This window comes from Genypterus blacodes, unplaced genomic scaffold, assembly GCF_046128005.1.
Source record: "Genypterus blacodes isolate CSIRO-AG114 ecotype Tasmania unplaced genomic scaffold, CSIRO-AGI_Gbla_v1 ptg000275l_1, whole genome shotgun sequence".
Taxonomy (NCBI): Eukaryota; Metazoa; Chordata; class Actinopteri; order Ophidiiformes; family Ophidiidae; genus Genypterus; species Genypterus blacodes.
In genome coordinates this window covers 40,001-61,236 of record NW_027467066.1, presented here as the reverse complement: position 1 = coordinate 61,236, position 21,236 = coordinate 40,001, and the positions used below count along the sequence as shown (strand labels likewise).

Genomic DNA, 21,236 nt, shown 5'->3' with positions numbered 1-21,236 from the left:
CAGAGTATTTTGTAATTTGTGAAATTCGCACACACCCGCGGGGTGGGGCGTGTGTGTGTGTGTATGTGTGTGTGTGTGTGTTTGGGCTCTATAAAGCGTGGCAGCTCTGAGTGAGAGAGCAGATGCTTCATGTGTTCTCCTCTGAGCTTCACTCTGCTGCTGCTGCTGCTGGCTGCAGGCTGGCCTGGAGGCGAAGGCTCGTCCGGAGGTACAGGTGAGTGTCTTCGCTGGACAGAACCTGAGAGGAACGAACGATGGAGCTTCACATCACAGAGAGACATCATGGTTCATCAAGGAATCAACATGATGCTTTAATACTTACTTAAGAGCAAAATATAAATAAACACAAATACATAATTTAGAGACAAGAAAGAAAAGGAAATTACTTTTTAGATTAAGTTTATTTATCATGTACTTTTAAGTCAAATTAAAAGAAGAAAGCAAATTAAAAACAGCATCAAATTCAGAGTAAAAAGGTTTGAATGTTGCGTTTAAATGACTCAGAAAGAGAAACGCATGTTTAATGTAAATGTAGAGATGCTCGTTGTTTAATATCATGTTGAGGTATGATGTCATTATTATTATTATATACTGGATTATTACACAGATATGAAGTGATGATGATGAAGATGGAAAGCGTGCCAAGTCCTAAATATGAAGCGTAAATTATGATGTGGAGGCATGATGTCACAATTAGGATTAAATATGTGGGCGATTATAGACGGCGAAGAGGAAGAGGAAGAGGAAGGAGAAGCTGCTGAAATGTCATTCTAATGTATTGTTTAGAAGATATGAGATGATATTCAGGGATATGAAGTCATAATCACGTCTCCAGGATCAGAACGTCCTCGCTCCTTAAGTGGCCACTGACAACTGATGAGTTCATCTGTGTGCTGCGTTTGACCTCTGACCTGGTTTGACCTCTCAGGCCCTGGGACGTTCAGTCACGACCTGTCGGCCTCCCAGCTGAGGACGCTCTATAACTCTGCAGTGTACAAGGCAGAGAGGATGAAGCGCCCGCTGACGGGCACCACTTTCATCCTGGGGCCCATCAGCCACTCAGGGGTCCGGTGAGGAAGAACACTTTGAGCGTTACAAAGCTGCTGATGTTCCACAGATTGAATGAATGAAAGTCTGAGCTCCATATTTACCACTACAACAAATTCCCTCATTCAGTTCTTAATGTAGAAATAAACTGTGATAACTTGCTGAAGCCGGTTCTCCTGCTGGTCCCGGGGCTCCTGCAGGGTGACGCTGGCCAGCGGCGTGCAGTGGTTGATCCATAAAGGAGGAGGGTTCGGTGAGTCCTATCAGACGGTGGTGGTGCGGGCGAGTCACATGTCCTCAGAATGGAGGGTAAGCAGGTCTACATGTCGCCACACTAACCTGACTGATGACAGCAGAACCTTCAGCTTCCTGTCTCCTGCTCCTCCGTCTGCAGGTCGAAGAGACAAAGAACTTCGAGGGCACCAAGACGGTCGCAGACTTCGTGAAAGCCGGAGGCTCCGATTATCAGCTGATCTTTGACAACTGTCACCTGGGAGCCGGCCGCATGATGAACCAGGGCTGACCTGCGGCCACAGGGCGCCATGTGCCTGTGCTGCCACCGGGGGCGCCGGCACACAGACTCCACAGGGGTTTCTACTGTAATGAGTGTTCATTAGTGACAGAGGGACAAAGAAGCACAGAGAACAGAAACAAGCAACATTCCATTCAAATGAGTCACGACCACAGAGACTCATGAGTCTGAGCTGGTTTGTCTTTCTACTCTGAAAGGTCAGAGGTCACAATGATCAGTTTAAGAAATCACCAAAATAAAAGCCTGTAATACATTTATCCAACTGTGTTTGTATTTTATCTTCTACACACACACACACACACACACACACACACACACACACACACACTCTTGTTGCATAACGTGGGCGTCATGGCGACCTGTTGTGTCAGCGTGTCATCACATCTGATTAAACTCAAACGGTCCTGATGGCAGTGAACGCAGCACAAACAAACTCTGTTCAGCTCCTGATCCTGTTTTCACTCACTGAGATCATAAACTCTCACTTTGCTATAGAAAGCTGTAGATTTGTACACAGACCCTGTATCAGACCACCGGGGAAAGTCTTCAACCTAAACAGTGACCCTGTGGGCTTTAACCCTTGAGGTTCTGACTCCTCCTCCTTCCTTTAACCACTCAGATGAAAAAAGGTCCTAGGATTCATTTCATGCTTTTATTCTTTGATCCATGAGGGACTGGCAGGTTTGTTAGAAACCTTCAGACCTTTGTACAATGTGTAAGGTTAAAGAAGTGAAGGGGTGAAAGGTTAAACCCAAAGTTCTTCATTTGAGCTCAGTTCCATCTGATCACCGTGGTTTCATGTCTGTCAGCTGCTTCTCTTCTCTTCTCTTCTCTTCCCTTCTCTTCTCTTCTCTTCTCTTCTCTTCTCTTCTCTTCTTCTCTTCTCTTCTCTTCAGGCCTTCAGGCTCAGAGCCGCTCTGTGTTCTGACAGAGGAACAGAGAAGCTGCAGGTTTTTCAAATCTTGTTTTCACTGCCGCTCTTCCTCTCTGTGGAAACTCCCCCTCTGCTTCCTCTTCCCTTTTCTGCTCGCCTCAGTGCTCCAGAATGCGAGAGGTGCAAAACCTGAGAAACACCCGGGGACTTCCAGGGGGTCTGGGTCTTCACCTGCAGGACCTCAGCAGGGTTTGGTATCCTGTCCTCCTCTGAGAGCGCAGCAGAGGAGTCTGGGTGTCGGCGTCCCGAGACAGAACCGTCCTGACGTGGCGGAAACGTGCGTGCGTCCAACCGTAGACCACAGAGTTCAAGAAGCCCTGGGAGGGCGAGGTGAAGGCCTGCAGACACCAAGCACAGGGTTAACACCACAGAAGAAGAGCACCAGGAGGCACCGGGTCCAGCCTTTCTGTTCTGACTGACCTGTGAGATGTAGAAGACGACCCCGGCCAAGCCCTGACCCGCAGAGGAATCGACCAATCGCAGCGCTGCTAAACACACGGCTGAGGAAAGCACAGACACACACATCAACACTGTGTCATGTTAGTGTGAGCCCTTGAGCAAGGCAGTGCAGAGGGGGAATCAGACCTGGACCCCAGCAGAGGAAGAACACCGAGGGGTAGAGGAACATCCGCCGCTCCACCTGCCGGAGAGACGCCCACTGCTGGTCGCCCAGGTAACCGTGGGAGGTCACCACCCGCCTGTGAATACGGCGAGCCTTTCCCATGAGCACCTGGGGCGGGAGAGCAGGCTTACAGGAAGCTGGGGCGGCGTGGCGTGCGTGTTGTTTTGGTGTCGTGTGCAAACTCACCACGATGCCGCTCAGCGTGAGGATGAAGGTGGTGAGGAAGACGGCCAGGCGGTAGGAGCGCAGCAGCCTGCAGGCTCTGCTGGGCTGCTGGGGGTGAGAGCTCACAAACAGAGCACCAGTGTCCAGGAGCAGGCACCTGACAGGACAGGCAGGGTCAGAGGTCACACAACAGGACCGGCAGGGTCAGAGGTCACGCAACAGGACCGGCAGGGTCAGAGGTCACGCAACAGGACAGGCAGGGTCAGAGGTCACACAACAGGACAGGCAGGGTCAGAGGTCACACAACAGGACAGGCAGGGTCAGAGGTCACACAACAGGACAGGCAGGGTCAGAGGTCACACAACAGGACCGGCAGGGTCAGAGGTCACACAACAGGAAGGAGCTTTCTCTTTATGTTCTTTATTTCTCACGACTGTTCTGTTGTAAATGTTGTAGAACATTTTAAGACGTTTTATTTGTAGAATTTGTGATGTTTTGTTTCCTTTGACTCAGCAGACAGGAGAGTCCAGGTGTGACACATCTCCTCACCTGTAGGAGGCGCTGACGTTGGCCTGACACTGGCTGATGTTAGCTTGGATCAACACCGGCGCCATCAGCAGCACAGGAAGTAAACTGAGCACAGAAACATGACAACATCTAGACCAGGGAAGGTTCTGGAAAGTTCTGAAGTCACAAAGTCTCAAAAAAAAAAACGAAAGAATTGAAGACAGTCTAGAATCAAATGATCTAAAGATTCTGGAGAATAAAGAAGAAGGACAGAAAACTTTCCTCACTAAAAGTTTAGACTCAGATCAGTTTGTTAGTGAGGAGAGGAAAGGGTTAATTATGATCCTCACCCTGACAGCAGCGCCGTGACTCCGCCCACCGCCGTGACTCCACCCACCGCTGTGACTCCACCCACCGCTGTGACTCTAACTGGGGACTTAATGGAAAAACAACAAACTTGCATATTAGATTACAACTGGAAACTCTGTGTGTGTGTGTGTGTCTTTGTGTGTGTGTGTGTGTACATGTGTGTGTGTCTTTGTGTGTGTGTGTGTGTGTGTGTCTTTGTGTGTGTGTGTGTGTGTGTGTCGGTGTGTGTGTGTGTGTGTCTTTGTGTGTGTGTCTTTGTGTGTGTGTACCTGTGTGTGTGTACCTGTGTGTGTGTCTTTGTGTGTGTGTGTGTGTACCTTTGTGTGAACCTGTGTGTGCACCTGTGTGTGTGTGTGTGTGTGTGTGTGTGTGTACCTGTGTAAGTCTGTGTGTGTGTACCTGTGTAAGTCTGTGTGTGTGTACCTGTGTAAGTCTGTGTGTGTGTACCTGTGTGTGTGTACCTGTGTGTGTGTACCTGTGTGTGTGTACCTGTGTGTGTGTCTTTGTGTGTGTGTGTGTGTACCTTTGTGTGTACCTGTGTGTGTGTGTGTGTGTGTGTGCGTGTGTACCTGTGTAAGTCTGTGTGTGTGTACCTGTGTAAGTCTGTGTGTGTGTACCTGTCCCTCTAAGCAGCAGGTGAACTTCCTCCTCATGCGTCTGTAGAGGCTCCACATGTAGTTGAGGGTGAAGAAGAAGGAGGACAAGTAGAGAACCTGAGGAGAAGAAGAGAGGAAGAGTCATGTGATGAAGACAGCGCCCCCTAACCTCTAGTTTGGGTAGAACATCCCATAATTCTGGTGTTCAACAGTATTCCAGCGTACATCAGCAGTGGGGTGACTCTGTGTTCCCCTAGTGGCCTTTAGATGAACTGCAGCTGGACTCTGACCTCCATATGGCTATTTAACATCTAAACAGTAAAGGCTCAATGTTTTCAGGGTCAGAGGTCGTAGGAAAGCACTGTGATGTGTGTTACAGAGGCTTTCACTGTTGTCATGGCAACTCAGTGGAGCCCCTGGAAGCTGCAGCAGGTCTGGAGGTCCACACGTTCTAACAATGGATGTAGGTCAGGACCTCCCAAACGTCCCAGGACCGTTTCTCACTCATCAGCTGCTACATTTCTGTGGCCTGAAGGACCAAACCATCTCCACCAGCTGACTATGAGCTCCTCCCTCATCACGTGCAGCTGTGTAACCGTGGTAACGCCGGTAGCGTCAGGCAGTTACCTGCTCTGCGGTGTGTAGATGGTAGCAGTGGAGGTGTGTGTGTCTGCAGTGTGTGGAGTAGATGGAGGCTCCGGTCAGCCAGCAGACGGCGAGCAGCAGGTCGGACACACTGAGCAGAAACAGAGGCTGCAGCTGAACACAACAAAGACACACAGCCACATGTGTCACTCACAGAACCGGCTGATCAATCACATGGTGACGGGACTTTACTAAAGTTCAGTCACAGCACGCTGACCTCTGGAGTACAGATGAGTCTCTGCACGGAGGCGTACGCCAGGATGGAGCCGGAGCCCAGGATGCTGTCAATCAAACACATGACATCATGACATCATGACATCATGACATCATGGAGACATCAGACACTCTGCAGGCTCAAACTCAGAGGAGGAACAAGAAACACAACAACCTCCGGTGAAAGAGGAACAAATACAGGTTTGAAACAACATCTTCTGTTTTATTAGAGGTCACTAAGGTTCTTAAGTTCCAAAGCTTCAGGAGCTGGGAGACTTTAACCCTTTCACTCAATGAGGCTGAAACAGAAACATGAGCAAACATTTCCTGATGGTTTGATCAGTCGGGTCAGTGATGAGTGACAGACCTGAGAGTTGCCATGGAGATCTGGATCCAACTGACAGCCTCATAAACCTGCAGGAAGAAAAGGCTTTGATCCTTTTGTTTCCTTTGCTCCTTCCAAGATTAAATCCTTTAATGGACAAAGACTCAAAGGTTCCAACACACACACACACACACACACACACACACACCTTTTTTTTTATTAACTGAAATTGAATCTGGGCTATTTCACCTCTGGTAATATATGTATGTTTATTGAACATTATTTTCTGCACACACACACACACACACACACACACGCACACACACACACACTCTACCTGGCTCCAGTCCTGAGGCCGGGTTGTGTTCCTCTCTGATTCGTTGCCATGGAGCTCCATGATTCCTGCGGTCGTCATCATGAACAATCACAGCAATCATGAATCCATCAGCCTGAGTTCTGCTGCTTTGTGACTGAGCTTCAGCAGGCAGGCTGCTTATACCCTACAGGCCCCGCCCACTGCCATCCAGACCACGCCCCCCCACAGCAGAGCAGAGAGACATCAACTTACTAATGAGCCCATGAACTTCACTGCAGCGCCCCCAGCTGGACAGAACAGAGAACTTCAGTAATGAACTCAACATGGGAACAGTTTGATCTGCTTTCATCTGCTGACCTGCTGGCGCCCCCTGCTGGCTGCTGCTGCATTACACCGCAGACATCACCAGCAACTACAGTCACTAAGCAGTAAAGTAACTGAGCAGTAAAGTAACTGAGCAGTAAAGTAACTGAGCAGTAAAGTAAAGTAACTAAGCAGTAAAGTAACTGAGCAGTAAAGTAACTGAGCAGTAAAGTAACTGAGCAGTAAAGTAACTGAGCAGTAAAGTAAAGTAACTAAGCAGTAAAGTAACTAAGCAGTAAAGGAAAGTAACTAAGCAGTAAAGTAAAGTAACTGAGCAGTAAAGTAACTGAGCAGTTAAGTAACTGAGCAGTAAAGTAACTAAGCAGTAAAGTAACTGAGCAGTAAAGTAACTGAGCAGTAAAGTAACTGAGCAGTAAAGTAACTGAGCAGTAAAGTAAAGTAACTGAGCAGTAAAGTAACTGAGCAGTAAAGTAACTAAGCAGTAAAGTAACTGAGCAGTAAAGTAACTGAGCAGTAAAGTAACTGAGCAGTAAAGTAACTGAGCAGTAAAGTAAAGTAACTGAGCAGTAAAGTAACTTGGCAACACAGAAAGCAGTGATTGAATGAACAGGTAAACAGATCAGTCACAGCTGACTCCAGTAACTCTTCACCAAGGTAACTAAAGCCCAGAGTCGGTAAAACAATCAGTCAGTCACCAAGTTACTACGACGCTGAAGTATCTGAAGTAACTAATGAGCAAACAACCAGAGGCTGACAGTGAGCGAGATCACCACTAGATGGCAGCATTCACTGAGAGAGACGTGTGTGTGGATATATGTGTGTATGCGTGCATGCGTAGTTGTGTGTATGTGCATGGGCTTGTGTACGTTCATGTGTGTGTGTGTGTGTGTGCGTGCATGTGCTTGTGTGTGTGTGTGTGTGTGTGTGCGCGTGTGCGTGTGTGTGCTTGTGTATGTTCGTGTGTGCTTGTGTGTGTGTGCGTGTGTATGTTCGTGTGTGCTTGTGTGTGTGTGCGTGTATGTGCGTGTGTATGTTCGTGTGTGTGTGTGTGTGTGTGTGTCTGTGTGTGCGTGCGTGTGCGTGTGCTTGTGTATGTTTGTGTGTGCTTGTGTGTGTATAAATGTTGACAGGAAGTTGAAAAGATCCAGCAGCTGAACTTTTATTTTGTGGGACCAAAGGAATCCTGGTAACAGAACTTTGACTCTGATGTGATCTCAGCGCCACCATGAGGCCGAGGGCTGCAGCTGCCAGTGAGTCTGAGTCTGATGAAGAGGATGAAGAGGATCTACTGCCTCTTCTTCACCACGTGAGCACAGTCATATTTGCCCCTGACCACAGTGAGCTTGACCCCAGGCAGGTCCTGAGTGCGGCCCCCCTGCACCAGCACCACGTTGTGCTCCTGCAGGTTATGCCCCTCCCCCGGGATGAAGGCCACCGCCTCCTTCCCGTTGGACAGACGCACGCGAGCGCACTTCCTGTTGGCGGAGTTGGGTTTCTTGGGTTTCCGGGTCATGGTCTTCAGAATCACGGCCTTCAGCTGGGGGCGGCCGAACGTGGCGCTGGGCCCGGCGGGCTTGGGTTTGGGTCGACCCTGGCGGTGCATCTGGTTCAGGGTGGCCATGGTCCTGGAGAGGAGGGGCCCGGTCCAGAGGGAGGCCAGCCGGGACCCTGCACAGAGACCAGGCCCGTCAGCACACACACAGAGAGACAAGGACACACACGCACACATACACACACACACTTGCCTTGAAGCAGGGATGTCAGCATCGGTCTCCATGACGACAGCGCCATCCCTGCAGATAGCAGCATGAGGCTCAGTCAACACACAAGTCTGCTGGAGGTCAAGGCTCAGCGGGGAATGGGTCTCTGAAGAAGTCAATGAAAGAAACGTCCATGTTTAAGATGTTTGACATGAATGAGACCACACACACACACACACGCGCGCACACACACACACACACACACACACACACACACACACACACACACACACACACACACACACACACACACCTCCAGGACCTGCAGGCTCGCGGTCTCTGTTCATCTTAATGGAGGCAAACTTCACTAACTCCTCCTCACTGAGACCGGAAGCTTCAGCTAACCGTGGCTAACTTGTCAACAGGAGCTAACATGCTAACGTGCTCACCGGGACTCAGCGGCGCGTGTGCCCGGGGACCTCTCACCTTCTCCGGGCTCCAGTCGGTCGCACAGCGCGGTCGTGTCGCTCCGGAGCTTCAGCTTCGTGTCGCGAGTTTCATTCACGCTTCATTTCCACCAAAACATCCAAGGACTCCGCGGGGCAGCTACCGGAAGTGAACCAGAGGCCATTCGAAGTACTTCCGCTGTGTCTTTCCCCTAACTTTATTTACAAAGTTGAATTTATAAACGAAGAAGCCAAACATCTTTTACATAAGAAATGACCTCTGGCCTTCTTCAATCAAGAGGCGTGTTTATGATGTTTGTTGTCATAGATTATGACTGATTAGCCTCAGTGACCTTCACAGGTCCATGACCTTTATGACCTCATGGACGCGAAGCAAAGAGACACAAACACTAAAACGTTTCATTTTAAAGTTGAGTGTTTGGCTTTATTGGGTCTGACCAATCGGAGCAGCACATCTGTGACAGTGCTGAGGAAGAAACTAGACTGAAACAGGAAGTCACACTCACACAGAGGAACTCATCTTGTTCTTTGTTTCCTTGTCTTCTTCACTTTAGGCTCCTGAAGCCTGAAACCACCCACAATGCACCTCACCACACCACACCACATCTATATTTATTCTCTTTATCTTTATTGCTGTGTTTTATTGCTGTGAGTGTTTGACCTCTTGACCCTTTGTTATTCTCTGCATGTGATAAATAAAACACTTTGAACTTTGAACTAAACTGTGTGAAGCATCACAGGAAACAAACATCTAAACTAAAGACAGAAAGACAGAGAAAGAGAGAGACAGAGGGAGAGAAAGAGAAGGGGGAGAGAGAGAGAGGGAGTGACAGAGAGAGAGAGAGAGAGGGAGGGAGGGAGGGGGAGAGACAGACAGACAGACAGACAGACAGACAGAGAGAGAGAGGAGAGAGAGAGGGAGGGAGGGGGGGAGAGACAGACAGACAGAGAGAGAGACAGAGAGAAAGGGAGAGAGAGACAGGGAGAGTGAGACAGAGAGAGAGACAGAGAGAAAGAGAGACAGACAGAGAGGGAGAGAGAGAGAGACACAGGGAGAGTGAAACAGAGAGAGACAGACAGAGGGAGAGAGAGAGAGAGAGAGAACCAAAGCTGTCATCCATTCAGTCTCCATAAAACAAAATTACCGGAAATTAGCTGCCATTAGATGAATGAATAGATAAATGATTAATAAAGTCTTTATAACTCAGTTTAGTGTTGCTGACTCAGAGTGACTTGATTAGTTTGATGTGTTCAGGAGTTTATCTAGTTACACATTAACCAGGAGCTCCCTATCAGAGCGGTGGTTACAGATTAAACCTGCGGCTCCAGTGAAGCTGAGCAGACTGAGGACGTGCAGGTGAGGATGAAGCTGGAGCTCTACCTGCTCATCACCGCCGCGCTGTGCGCCGCCGGCCGCCCGGCGAGCCCGGAGAGGACCGGAGCCAACAAACTGCTGCTCATCTCCTTCGACGGCTTCAGGTGGGACTACGACCAGGATGTGGACACGCCAAACCTGGACCAGCTGGTCCGGGACGGAGTCAAGGCCAAGTACATCACCCCCCCCATGATAACCATGACCTCGCCGTCCCACTTCACCACCATCACAGGTAACAGAGTCGTTATTATGAGCCTCACTGGGATTACTGCTGCTCAGAGCAAACACACAGAACGATGCTCTGAGGTGGAGCCCATCGTTTCCTGTTCAAACGTTTGAAGTCTTATGTGGAGAGAACCCTTCCTGTGTGACAGGCAGGTGGGTGGAGGATCACGGCGTCGTCCACAACATGATGTTCAACGCCACCACCAACCTTAAAGTTCCTCACAAACAAACACTGAGCCGATCAGAGTGGTGGGACAACGGAGTGCTGCCTCTCTGGATCACAGCCCAGAACCAGGTGAGCCCTCGACCCGACGCCTCAGCTTTCACTCACACCTGCATTACCGCAAGATGGTGGCAGAAGAACCACAGCACCTTTACATGAGGAGAACATCCTGTCAGGACCCATCCACCAAATGTCTCTGCTGCTGTCGCTCTCTGATTGTTTCTGTGTGTCTGGATCTTTGGCGTGACGACTCAGACAGTGACATGATCGCTGCCAATGCTTGACCTTGAGGCTCCTTGTCGCCAGCGTCACATGGAGGGGAGGGGGAGAGTTAGACGGCTCCTCTGAGGCCTTAGAGACATTTAGAATGAGGGCTGCTGGATGAATCCATTCTGCTTTGTTGGTGTTTTGTAGCCTGAACTTATAACCATGTGGCCAAACGTGTAGAAAACTAAGAAAGAAGTAAGAAATGATGATGTGGAAGCAGCAGGGCCACATCACGTCCCTCTAGTCGTACATGAGTCATCTAAGGTCTCACTTTGTGTTTCCTGGATAAATCTGTAAATAAAGACAGGAGATAGGTTGGAGCTAGCGTAGCATGTAGCACACGAGCTGTTGAGCAGCCAGCTTTGTTTCCTGTCGCCTGCTGACCCTCAGGCTGCTTTCACCACCAGTTTGTCATCCTCATCACTTCTTCTGTAGTCCAGGGCCTAACTTGTTGTTTGTTGTGGTCCAGGGCCTGAAAACCGCTTCCTTCTACTACCCTGGGGGCGGAGCCAACTACAGCGGCCAGGCAGTCAACAGGGCGCTGGTGGAAGAGTCCGGCTACCCGGACGACAACGAGACAGAGTGGCAGCAGAACATCGACACGGTGATGAGCTGGTTTTCTGAGGAACACTTTGACCTGGTGACGCTCTACTACGGCGAGCCCGACAACGTGGGCCACGCCAAGGGGCCGGACCACGAGGACAGGAAGAAGATCATCCGGCAGATCGACCGCACCATCGGATACCTGCGGCACGCCATCAGCCGCCATCAGCTGAGCGACAGCCTGAATGTCATCCTGACATCTGACCACGGTATGACCACCATCAAGAAGCGACCGCAGGTGGACGAAATCATCCTCAACAAGTACCTGAACTTACTCCAACTCGCCAGCTTCGAGATCCTTGACTACGGTGGCTTTGGCATCCTGACGCCAAAGCCTGGAAAGGAGCTGGAGGTTTATGACCTCCTGTCCAAAGCGCCAAATCTGACTGTGTACAGGAAGGACCAACTCCCAGAGAGCTTCCGCCTCGCCAAGAGCGAGCGCCTGCCTCCCATCCTGATCATGGCAGATCTGGGATTCAACCTGAATTCTGTAAATTTGGAATCCAGTTAATGTTAAAGAATCACAATCACAATGTTGTGTTGTTTTATTTTGAATAAATCTTTCCCTTTGTTTCCTGGCAGAGGTTCATCGTGTACGTCAACAAAGGCGACCACGGTTTCCATAACGGTTACATGGACATGAAGACCATCTTCAGAGCCTTCGGTCCAGACTTCAGGAGGAACTTTGTGTCTGAGCCCTTTGACAGCATCCACATCTACCCGCTCATGTGTCGCCTGCTCCAGATCCACCCAGAGCCCAACAACGGCTCTGAGACTGTGACCCAGGACCTGCTGCTGCTGCACGGTGAGGCTGAGGAAACATCTGAACTGAGCTCTGGGCCGTGAGCTCTGGCCTGAGTACCTGCTGCTAGCTGAGTGGTTTCTCTCTGTTTGTCTCCAGGTGGATCACAGAGGCCTGCAGTGTCGCTCGCTCTGTCTGCAGCATCACTGCTGCTCTACATCTCCACTCTGCTGTAACTGGCCCCCATCCAAGATTACAGGCAGATCCAGGCTCAGTCAGGCTCAGCTCAGCTCGATCTGGGACCTGGAGCAGCAGATCCAGGAGTCCCAGGCTTCCCTCTCATCAGTGCAGTGATGAAGATGAAGCTTGGATCAATCTAACTGAATAAACTCATTTACATATTTGAAATGATTCAAACCTCTACCAAGGCCAAACATTTCTCTCCAAGACAGCACAGCGACCAAAACCTGCATTTCTGTGTATATTTGACTTTTCTAATCTGACCTGTTGACCTTTAAAACCTCACAACATGAAACATCTCTCACTTTATTCATTTGAAGATATTGATACAAATCAATCATGTTGAAATTTGTAGTTAGATTTCTGATCCCTCCCCCTGCCTGTGATTGGTCCAAATATCCCCAGCCTCAGTGGGCGGAGCTACATGAAGGTTTGAGGAGGTGCCTGTCTGCTGCTGAGGACCTGAAGGCCTCAGAGACGTTTGTGTCACGTTGATCTGCAGACACATGAGGTCGATGACCTAGGGGCGGTGGGAGAGGGAGCAGAGTCCCTTTGTCTCAGATCAGGCCACAGAACCAGAACAGACCAGTCCATCTATCTGTGGTCCGTCTGAAGGTCAGAGATCAGATCAGAGCTGAGACAGGAAGTAGAGAGGCTAAACTCTGTCTCTGCTCACTGTGATGACATAAACAAGTGAACATATACAACAAATCTGCATGTTCTCATAACTTTATGAAGGATTTTCTCATAACTTTGTTTATTTAAATAAAAGCTTGAGTGGAGCTGCGGTGACCTTTGGTCCTGAATCCACGAGGCCAGCATGAAGACCAGCAGAAACCTTTATTGCTTTCAATAAACAATCAGATTTTACAAACAAACAGAGAGCAAAAACACTTTCACGATAAGAGCACAGACCGGAATCAACACACAGACACACAGACACACAGACACACAGACACACACACAACCACACACAGTTAAGGCAGAAACAGGAGCGGCACTTAGTGAGCTGAGGTCCCCTCACGGACACTAGGTGGCACTGTTTGTGACGTGCAGCTCCACAGTCCCAGTGACAGCAGACAGCGCCTCCCTGTGGTGGAGGAGCAGCCGAGCACCACCAGCATGCTAGTTTTAGCATTAGCGCCGTGACTCAGTGTCCAATCAGGAAGAGAGAACATGTGGTCCAACAGGAAGTGACCACCGTGGTCACTGGGAGTCTGGAGTGCCACATCAGAAAGAACGCCACCTAGAGGTCATTGTTGAGTGGAAGTAAAGAGTTGAAACCCTGATATGTTTGGAGGGAGGAGCAGCAGATTCAGGTCAGTCAGGTTTATTGATCACGTGTGTATGAAAGCAGACACCAACATGATTATTATAGAAGGATGGAGAGCAACAGGTCACTTCCTGTTAGGTTTCTCCACCTGAGAGTGGACCCCCACTCTCCCCAACAGGGACTTCAAAGTTGCTAAGAAAAATACAGGGGTTGACTGATAAGTAGTGAGCCTCAGATGAACTCTTCTGCTAACAATCCTGGAGATTGATCCAGATCAATAGAATCAATATAAATCTTGTTATACTGGAGGCTTAGAAACACCTGCAGGCTCCAGGGAGCCACTAAAGACTTTAAGGCTGTGATTTCAGGGGAATTACAGGTTTTACTCCTTCCAACACATTAATCCTTCATCTTTTAAACAAATGCATGATGAAAATGTAAAAACATGATTAAGTGCACTTCCAGGTTCAGTGAAAGAATGACACTGACCCACAGTGTCCACTGAGGGGCACTGCTGCCCTGGGAGAGGACAGGAAGGGGGTAGATACTGTCTTTACCCAGTGAAAATACCTCCCCTTTGCATTCAAGTAATGCAATAATTCAGCTGATTGACAGGTCGCTCCCTTCACTGAAATGTGTCTCTCTCACACACACACACACACACACACACACACACACACACACAAACACACGACGTGATTGGACCGTTCAGAAAGGCGACGCCTCGTCTGCTTCATGAAAGCAGAAACAAAAACATTGGAACAGTGGAAAATAAACCTCAGATGCTTTTAGAGTCGCCGGTCTCCAAGAATCAGAGGGTGAAATGCCAACAGATGCTCAGAGGCACTTCAGCAGCCAATCAGAGCACAGCAGCCGACCCGCCTGCAGTACACAACAATCCAAGAAACCTGAAGACGATAAACAGCAGCCATCTTCAGGAAACCTCTGAGGAACAGACTGCTACAGCACAGTGAGGGGAAAGCTGAGGGGTCCTCCTTGACCTTTCACCTCAGACTGGAGAGGGTGACGGTGTTTCCTCAGTAACAGTAGCCCCTCCTTCCTCTCCTTGTTCTCCAGCGGCTGGGAGACGGCGCCTGGATCATAGGGACGTCTCCGTGTCCACCACCCTCTGGCTCTCCTCATCTTCTATGTTTATCTGGACACTTGGCACCTTCTCCTGGCTGGAACACACAACGTCATCAATCACACACACCTAGCATCCATCAGGGATAAAGTTCAAACCTAAGCACCTCTGGATCTATAGGAACCACCTCATCCAGTAGATACACCCCAGTCATCACTAAGCATCATCTTAGCAAGCAACCACAACCTACATTAGAACTATCAACCTAAGATCTGAGCAACCACCTAGTAGGACGTGGGCAAAGAGATGGAACCCTCGGCTACAAGCTTGGTTTACTTGGCAACCTAGTAACTACATAGCGACCCTAATGACCCCTCTGAACATCTCAGCAACCACCTGAGCCCACTTCTCCTTCATAGTCACCTGCTGCTGGGCTTCAGAGCTCTGCTGCTGTCAGGGGTCTTTGAGACGGATTTCCAAATACCGCTTTTAGCCATTTCATCGGAAATGTTTACCTCTGATGGGTCCAACCTGCAGACACACACACACACACACACACACATTACTCCTTCACATTATCTACAGCTGCAATGACTGAGGTGTCAATCATCCTGCTTCTGTGTTTAGTCAGTAAAGTAAAGTGTTCTTCATTAATAAATCTAATATAAAGAGGCTTTGTGTCTCCGTGGTTACGTAGGACATGAGGTCTGTCTGATGTCCTGATTGGAGGTGACAGATGTTTCCAGAAGCATGAGGTGTTTGGTTTGTGTTGAACTGAAGGACAGAAGAAGAAGTTAGAGCTGCAGAAGAAAATTGAGAGGACAGAGAGAGGAAGAGAGGAGACGTCTGAGGGTCCACATGTGAAGAAGAGGAGCAAAGGGAGCTGTGCAGCAGAGGAGCTGCTGGAGAACAGAAGAGGAGATGGAGAGGACATGTTGGGCCCACCGCCTATAGTTACCATGGTAACTCTACTTCCTGTTATCATCAGCTGAGCTCAGGTTGAGCTGAGTCATGTTTGTCTGAAGCTCTCAGTAGAACATGATGGTGGAGAGCTGCTCCATGTTTATGCTCCTTCACTTCCTCACTTCATTTAAATTTGACAAACAGCTGAACTTTCTCCACTTTTCAAACATTGGTCTAGTTTTTGTTTGAATCTGAAGGAAAACAAGTTTGACTCACCGTCCTGTGAGGTTTTTGACGGGGACCTCGACGAGGCTTCCTCCGCCATATGGTTGCTCATCCTCCATCATCCTACGAGCCTTCTGGGACACACACACACACACACACACGCACACACACACACACACACACACACACACAGACAAGACAGTAAGACACAGGTGACAGAATCATCTTCCTTTCATCCTCCATGTTTACGTCTCACCTCCTTCTCCTTCTTCTTCTTGTCGTCGTCCTTCTTCTTCTTGCTCTCTGGTATCAGGTCATCCAGCCAACTCAGCTCTCTCTTGGTGAAGCAGAAGTCCAGAAGCTTCCGGATGAACACCAAAGCCAGAACCTGCAGAGCCCAGCAGGACAGGTTGATGGTTGACAGTACTGGTTACCTCATAAGTCACACTTCTACTTTCTTATCATGTTTGTTTCTGTGCCTCTCTGTGTGTCTCACTACATCAATCAAGTTCATTCTGTACCATCATGGGGAAGATGACAGCGGCAGGTGAGGCCTTGATGACCCAGAGGATGATGAGGCACGACAGCTGGACCACGGTGAAGATGTGCACCTTCCACAGAGGGACGTAGCGCAGGTAGATGAGGTCCGGCTGGTGTTTGGCCGGCATCCCGAACAGTTTGATCCGATCAAACAGCTGCAAGAGGGGAGAACCCATCAAGTCTCAAAGGGTGAGACACACACACAACCACACACAACCACACACAACCACACACAACCACACACACACACACACACACACACACACACACACACACACACACACACACACACACACACACACACACACACACACACACACACACACACACACACACACACACACACACACACACACACACACACACACACACACACACACACACACACACACACACACACACACACACACACCTGAATGCCTTTGAGTGAAGACACCCCCATGTAGAGGAAGACTCCGTACAGAACAGGCATCGGGATGAACTAAAAGAACAGAAGAACAGATCAGAACCAACCAACCAACCAGACAGACAGACAGGCAGGCAGACAGACAGGGCATGTTTACTGAATTTGCAATCAATACGTTTGGCAGAAACTCAGTTGAGTTAAATGGAACATTTGGATCAAATCTCACACATGTAGACTTTATCAAAAAGGAACCAGAAGGAGGTTTGACTGAATATCTAAAACCAAACTGTTGGTGGTAGAAAGAATCAAACATTGCCAAGTTGAGCCTTCATCTTCCTCTTCATCTCTGCTGTGTGGTGGTTTCACCTTTAAGGCAGAGGTCATGAACACTGAGCAGCCCATCAGGACGAAGATCATGAATCCGGTGACGCGTTGCTCTCGGATTCCCAGAAACTTGGGCTGCTCGCCGGGCGCGGCGCATCCCGACTCCAGCTTCAGGCTGTTGACGTGCGAGATGGAGAGCACGGTCGCCGCCACGAACCACGGCAGGCCCATCACAGAGCACACGCCCAGCATGACCGCCACCACCAGCAGGTCCAGGTGGTACCCACAGCCTTTCTGCAGGGGCGGGAGCCATGACAACAGTTTACCAACATTATTATCTCAGTGATCATGATGTCACAGGAAGCCTGCGCTCACCTTCAGTTTGTTCTCCTTCCTGTTGACGATGACAGCGGTGATCTGCTGGTCCATGAAGATGAGGATGGTGCAGAGCAGAGCGGGGACGGCGGCTGCTAACAGCGTCCACCAGGGGTTAGGACCCAGCGGAGAGATCAGCCAACCCCGATTCTTCGATGTGGGCTGAGGGGGCGGAGCCAAACAGCAGCTGGTTACCATCTCAAATATGAAGCTGACGTCATTTCATCTTTGATCGAAAGATAGTAAACGTCTTTAAATGAACTCAATACACAATAAAGAGTTCAACCTGCTGACGTCACATTACCCAGAGTTCCATGCTCTCATTTTCACTCACTCAATACTTTTAGAGGCAAAGCAAAACAATGTGATCCAGCTCTACCTCATCGTGCAGCACCTCTGTGCATAGCGAGTGAAAACAGGCCATTTTTGCAAAGATAGAAGTAAAAAATCTGTGTAGAATCAATAAATAATCATCAGTCTCTAAACACTCAGATGAAGGGAATGGACCTAATCAATACGTCTGATCGGTCCATTTACAGGCCGGCAGTCTGACCTCAGCTCCAAAAATAACCCTCTGGCAGTCAGCATCTCATGTAATACCTGCTGCAGCATGTATCGATCGTTTAGATGTGAAACCGATCGGTACTATTGACCCAAACACTAAGGAACCACAGAAATATGTGGACGGTGTAAAAGAGGTTGTTCTCTTTGTGGTCATTGTTATTTTGATCTCCAGGAGGAACATCTGGTCCAGGGTGGGTCACCTCAAAGCGTTCAGGGACGTTGAGTTTGGGTGAAGGAACTCCCACCAGGTAATCCAGCAGGACCATGATCATGATGGTCAGGAAGACGGCAAAGTCACTGATGGTGGAGCGAACCTGAGGAAACACACAACATTCAGGTTCTCTGCTCCCATTGTCCAGCAGGTGGCGATGGAGAGACGTGAGCGCACCTTGGTGGGGAAATATCTCTTGGTCTTGAACTGCTTGAGGAAGGAGGAGAGGAAGAATGTGGTGAAGAAGAGGATGATGGACCAGAAGAGAACGTCAGGGACGAACGGGCCGCCGTGACCGCAGGCAGAACCCACCAACTCACCACGCAGATCCACACACTCCTGTGAGAGAGAGAGAGAACGAGAGGGAGGGAGAGAGTGGACAGTGAGGGAGTGGAGGGTCAGAGTGAGGAAGATTCTAATTCATGGAAACTTCCAAAGCGTTACACTGCAGTTCATCTGGTGACCACTGGAGGGAAACAATTCTGACAGCAGCAAAGGTTGCTTGTTTTAGTGTGATGTCATTCCTGATCCAAGGCTCAGGCAGGTTCTCAGTAAAGAAGAAGAAGAGCGTACAGATCAATAAGAACATGAGTGATGTTTGCAGGTGTATTGATCTCAAACCTGAACGCTCAGCTGGTCCCAGGTGAAGTTCTGGGAGCTCAGGCTGCTGCTGTTCACCTGTGTGAGCTCTGCTGAGGCATTAGCAGGCGGGGAACACCGACACCTACGACACAACCAGAGGCCGGTCAGCTGCACATTACCGACAAACACCAGGGGGCAGCACTGAGCTAACGGCCCCGACACAGCAACACACTTCTTAGACAAATCAAGTGGAGGGAGATTCAGGTGAAGCTGAAGCTGAAGTGGTCCTCACTGTACCACACACACAGGAAGAGGTTCATCTGGTTTCTATGGAAACCCTCTCTATTTCTCAGCAGCTAAATGTCTTTATTAAAGCAAAGGAAGTCAAATATCTTCATCAGTAACATCTAACATGACTTTGACTAAACTGTTGGAATATCTCAGACTCCAGCTCATTCCAGTCTGCTGTCAGTGTTCCAGACCCCAGATCCACATCTGGCAGCGGGAGGACTTTGTTCTGGTGATGCAACCTGAACTTAGCTCAGCGTTAAAGTGCCACTCAGGCATTTTCAGGACATGTAATGATTTTAGAGCATGACGTACGTGTAGAAGGTGAGGTTGTCCAGGCTGCTGTGCATGTTGATGGGGTAGACCTTCCCCAGGTGGACCAGCTTCTCCAGGGCCTCATAGATGAAGATGATGCAGATGAGCGAGGCGAAGGCTTCCTCTGTGAAGCGGGTGATGTAGCAGACCAGAGAGCTGGCGTCTGTGGCCACCAGCACCAGGCAGAGGAAGGATGTCCACAGGCCGATACTCGTCCTCAGAGACAGGTAGGACAGGCTGTAGTCACTGAGGACACAGGAGAGGACAGGCAAGGTTTACATGAAGCCAGAGGCTCAGCCAACGTCCGAGCTGAAGCCAAGCTTGTAGAGCTGAGCCCGACAAGCTGAGGCCCACTAACTGAGCCTGACAAGCTGAGGCCCACTAGCTGAGCCTGATGAGTCTGAAAACAGACGTGACCCTTCTGGACCGGCGTGTCCTCAGCCCTCAAACACACAGACCCTACCCTGAGGGTAGAGTCTGTACACACACAGTGTGTTTACAGAACCTTTAAAGATTAACAGACAACATGAGGCAGAGAGCAACATCTGGACCCAACCAGACTCACAATCCAATACAGCGGCTGAGTCAGCTGTTATGTAACCACTTATTGAGTTAGTGTGTGTGTGTGTGTGTGTGTGTGTGTGTGTGTGTGTGTGTGTGTGTGTGTGTGTGTGTGTGTGTGTGTGTGTGTGTGTGTGTGTGTGTGTGTGTGTGTGTGTGTGTGTGTGTGTGTGTGTGTGTGTGTGTATATATAAGAAGCAGCCCCTCAGTCCAGCCTCCTGTCTGTGTTCTGCCAGAATAAGGATGTCCCGGTTCCCTCTGATCCTCTTGGCCCTGGCCGGCTCGGCCCTGCTGGTCTCCACCCAGCCCAGCCCGGCTGGGCCGTACTCCACCCAGCCTGGCCCGGCTGGGCCCGCTGAGCCTGATCTGGCGTCCCTCCAGGCTGCGGTGAAGGAGCTGACGGAGGAGCGGAGCGGTGAGGCTGCTGACCTTTTAGCACCACAACAGGAGATATGAGTCCAGACTGTTCTAACAAACTTCCTGCTGGCTGTTTGCAGCTCTGAACAGGCGGCTGGAGGCGGCAGAGCGAAGACTTCAGGCCGTCAGAGGTGAGGAAACTCTAAGTATGTTAAGATGATGGAGACACGGTGAGAAGAGGACACTCCCTTTTCTCTGCAGGAAGTAAAGCCACGGCAAAACATCTGTGATCATCTGTGTGTCAGAACGCAACAATACAGAATCTAGACCAAAGTAACTCTCTGGTATCAAAGCTTCTACACATCCTGTCTCTGTGCAGACGGGCCTAAGGTGGCCTTCGCAGCTTCACTGGGAGGAAACGGAGCACAGAAGACCACCATGGGCAACAAGGACCTCATCTACAGGGACGTGCTGACCAACGTGGGCGGGGCTTACAACGCAGAAACAGGTATGGACGGATCATGTGACGAAAGCTTCATTTAGTCTGTGAAGACTCTGGACTGCTGCCACATCATCTGAACACAGCGCCACCTAACTGCTCTGTGAAGAACTACAGGGGAACTCTAGCTCTCCTACAGAACAAACCAAACATGTCCTGCTTCAGGTCCAGACAGGATATGGGACAGAGACCTCATGTCTCTTTCCTCTTCGTGGTGTCGTCCTCCCCTCAGGTGAGTTCACGGCTCCGGTCCGTGGCGTTTACTACATCCGCTTCACGGCCAACGGCCCCA

General features: G+C 49.7%; 5 protein-coding genes across 10 annotated transcripts in view; 2 read left to right on the top strand and 3 right to left on the bottom strand.

The window, feature by feature from the left end:
* Positions 1-1,440: 1,440 nt before the first annotated feature.
* Positions 1,441-6,601, bottom strand: tmem116 (transmembrane protein 116). Of its 2 annotated transcripts, XM_076171910.1 has the most exons (12): positions 6,455-6,601; positions 6,293-6,357; positions 5,998-6,044; positions 5,635-5,698; positions 5,400-5,531; positions 4,794-4,889; positions 4,158-4,243; positions 3,850-3,933; positions 3,322-3,457; positions 3,099-3,243; positions 2,934-3,013; positions 1,441-2,851 (listed from the first exon to the last, which is right to left on the bottom strand). In XM_076171910.1, the coding sequence occupies exons 2-12, from the start codon at positions 6,350-6,352 to the stop codon at positions 2,681-2,683; spliced, it is 1,101 nt and encodes a 366-aa protein (XP_076028025.1). In that variant the 5' UTR covers positions 6,353-6,357; positions 6,455-6,601; the 3' UTR covers positions 1,441-2,680. The 2 variants fall into 2 exon arrangements, with proteins under 2 accessions (XP_076028025.1, XP_076028024.1); XM_076171909.1 differs by lacking the exon at positions 6,455-6,601 and having other exon boundaries at positions 6,293-6,443.
* Positions 6,602-7,740: 1,139 nt separating this feature from the next.
* Positions 7,741-8,949, bottom strand: mrps12 (mitochondrial ribosomal protein S12). 2 transcript variants are annotated; one of them, XM_076171916.1, is made up of 3 exons: positions 8,745-8,949; positions 8,341-8,461; positions 7,741-8,263 (listed from the first exon to the last, which is right to left on the bottom strand). In XM_076171916.1, exons 2-3 carry the CDS (start codon positions 8,402-8,404, stop codon positions 7,881-7,883), a joined length of 447 nt encoding a protein of 148 aa, XP_076028031.1. In that variant the 5' UTR covers positions 8,405-8,461; positions 8,745-8,949; the 3' UTR covers positions 7,741-7,880. The 2 variants fall into 2 exon arrangements, with proteins under 2 accessions (XP_076028031.1, XP_076028030.1); XM_076171915.1 differs by having other exon boundaries at positions 8,782-8,948.
* Positions 8,950-9,942: 993 nt separating this feature from the next.
* On the top strand, positions 9,943-12,975 carry LOC143017205 (ectonucleotide pyrophosphatase/phosphodiesterase family member 7). Its single transcript, XM_076171921.1, has 5 exons — positions 9,943-10,369; positions 10,512-10,657; positions 11,322-11,945; positions 12,038-12,260; positions 12,357-12,975. Exons 1-5 carry the CDS (start codon positions 10,126-10,128, stop codon positions 12,431-12,433), a joined length of 1,314 nt encoding a protein of 437 aa, XP_076028036.1. The 5' UTR covers positions 9,943-10,125; the 3' UTR covers positions 12,434-12,975.
* Positions 12,976-13,258: 283 nt separating this feature from the next.
* The window catches only part of LOC143017204 (sodium bicarbonate cotransporter 3-like), a 21,905-nt gene continuing 13,927 nt past the window's right edge, over positions 13,259-21,236 (bottom strand). For 3 of the 4 annotated variants that reach the window (XM_076171919.1, XM_076171920.1, XM_076171917.1), the window contains exons 14-25: positions 19,528-19,773; positions 18,964-19,066; positions 18,520-18,681; positions 18,332-18,445; positions 17,568-17,729; positions 17,235-17,486; positions 16,875-16,943; positions 16,444-16,617; positions 16,179-16,310; positions 15,974-16,056; positions 15,218-15,325; positions 13,259-14,891 (exon numbers count right to left, since the gene is read on the bottom strand). In XM_076171919.1, the coding sequence (XP_076028034.1) occupies positions 14,810-14,891; positions 15,218-15,325; positions 15,974-16,056; positions 16,179-16,310; positions 16,444-16,617; positions 16,875-16,943; positions 17,235-17,486; positions 17,568-17,729; positions 18,332-18,445; positions 18,520-18,681; positions 18,964-19,066; positions 19,528-19,773 (1,687 nt within the window). In that variant the 3' untranslated portion in view covers positions 13,259-14,809. The remainder of the gene's footprint in view (positions 14,892-15,217; positions 15,326-15,973; positions 16,057-16,178; positions 16,311-16,443; positions 16,618-16,874; positions 16,944-17,234; positions 17,487-17,567; positions 17,730-18,331; positions 18,446-18,519; positions 18,682-18,963; positions 19,067-19,527; positions 19,774-21,236) is intronic. The other variant, XM_076171918.1, reaches the window with a different exon arrangement.
* The window catches only part of LOC143017206 (complement C1q tumor necrosis factor-related protein 4-like), a 2,839-nt gene continuing 1,927 nt past the window's right edge, over positions 20,325-21,236 (top strand). The window contains exons 1-4 of the mRNA XM_076171922.1: positions 20,325-20,503; positions 20,586-20,636; positions 20,825-20,953; positions 21,177-21,236. The exon at positions 21,177-21,236 is cut by the window's right edge and continues 220 nt beyond it. Of these exons, the coding sequence (XP_076028037.1) occupies positions 20,332-20,503; positions 20,586-20,636; positions 20,825-20,953; positions 21,177-21,236 (412 nt within the window). The 5' untranslated portion in view covers positions 20,325-20,331. The remainder of the gene's footprint in view (positions 20,504-20,585; positions 20,637-20,824; positions 20,954-21,176) is intronic.

What these genes read in the sequence shown, in the direction of transcription:
- tmem116 (XM_076171909.1), bottom strand. Translation starts at nt 6,373, where the DNA reads ATGATGACGACCGCAGGAATCATGGAGCTCCATGGCAACGAATCAGAG. An exon ending in ATCTCCATGGCAACTCTCAG is followed by an intron (nt 5,699 to 5,997) that starts GTCTGTCACTCA and finishes TTTGATTGACAG; the next exon opens with CATCCTGGGCTCCGGCTCCA. An exon ending in GACTCATCTGTACTCCAGAG is followed by an intron (nt 5,532 to 5,634) that starts GTCAGCGTGCTG and finishes TGTTGTGTTCAG; the next exon opens with CTGCAGCCTCTGTTTCTGCT.
- mrps12 (XM_076171916.1), bottom strand. Translation starts at nt 8,404, where the DNA reads ATGCTGCTATCTGCAGGGATGGCGCTGTCGTCATGGAGACCGATGCTG. An exon ending in GCTGACATCCCTGCTTCAAG is followed by an intron (nt 8,264 to 8,340) that starts GCAAGTGTGTGT and finishes GTCTCTGTGCAG; the next exon opens with GGTCCCGGCTGGCCTCCCTC.
- LOC143017205 (XM_076171921.1), top strand. Translation starts at nt 10,126, where the DNA reads ATGAAGCTGGAGCTCTACCTGCTCATCACCGCCGCGCTGTGCGCCGCC. An exon ending in TGGGATTCAACCTGAATTCT is followed by an intron (nt 11,946 to 12,037) that starts GTAAATTTGGAA and finishes GTTTCCTGGCAG; the next exon opens with AGGTTCATCGTGTACGTCAA. An exon ending in GGACCTGCTGCTGCTGCACG is followed by an intron (nt 12,261 to 12,356) that starts GTGAGGCTGAGG and finishes GTTTGTCTCCAG; the next exon opens with GTGGATCACAGAGGCCTGCA.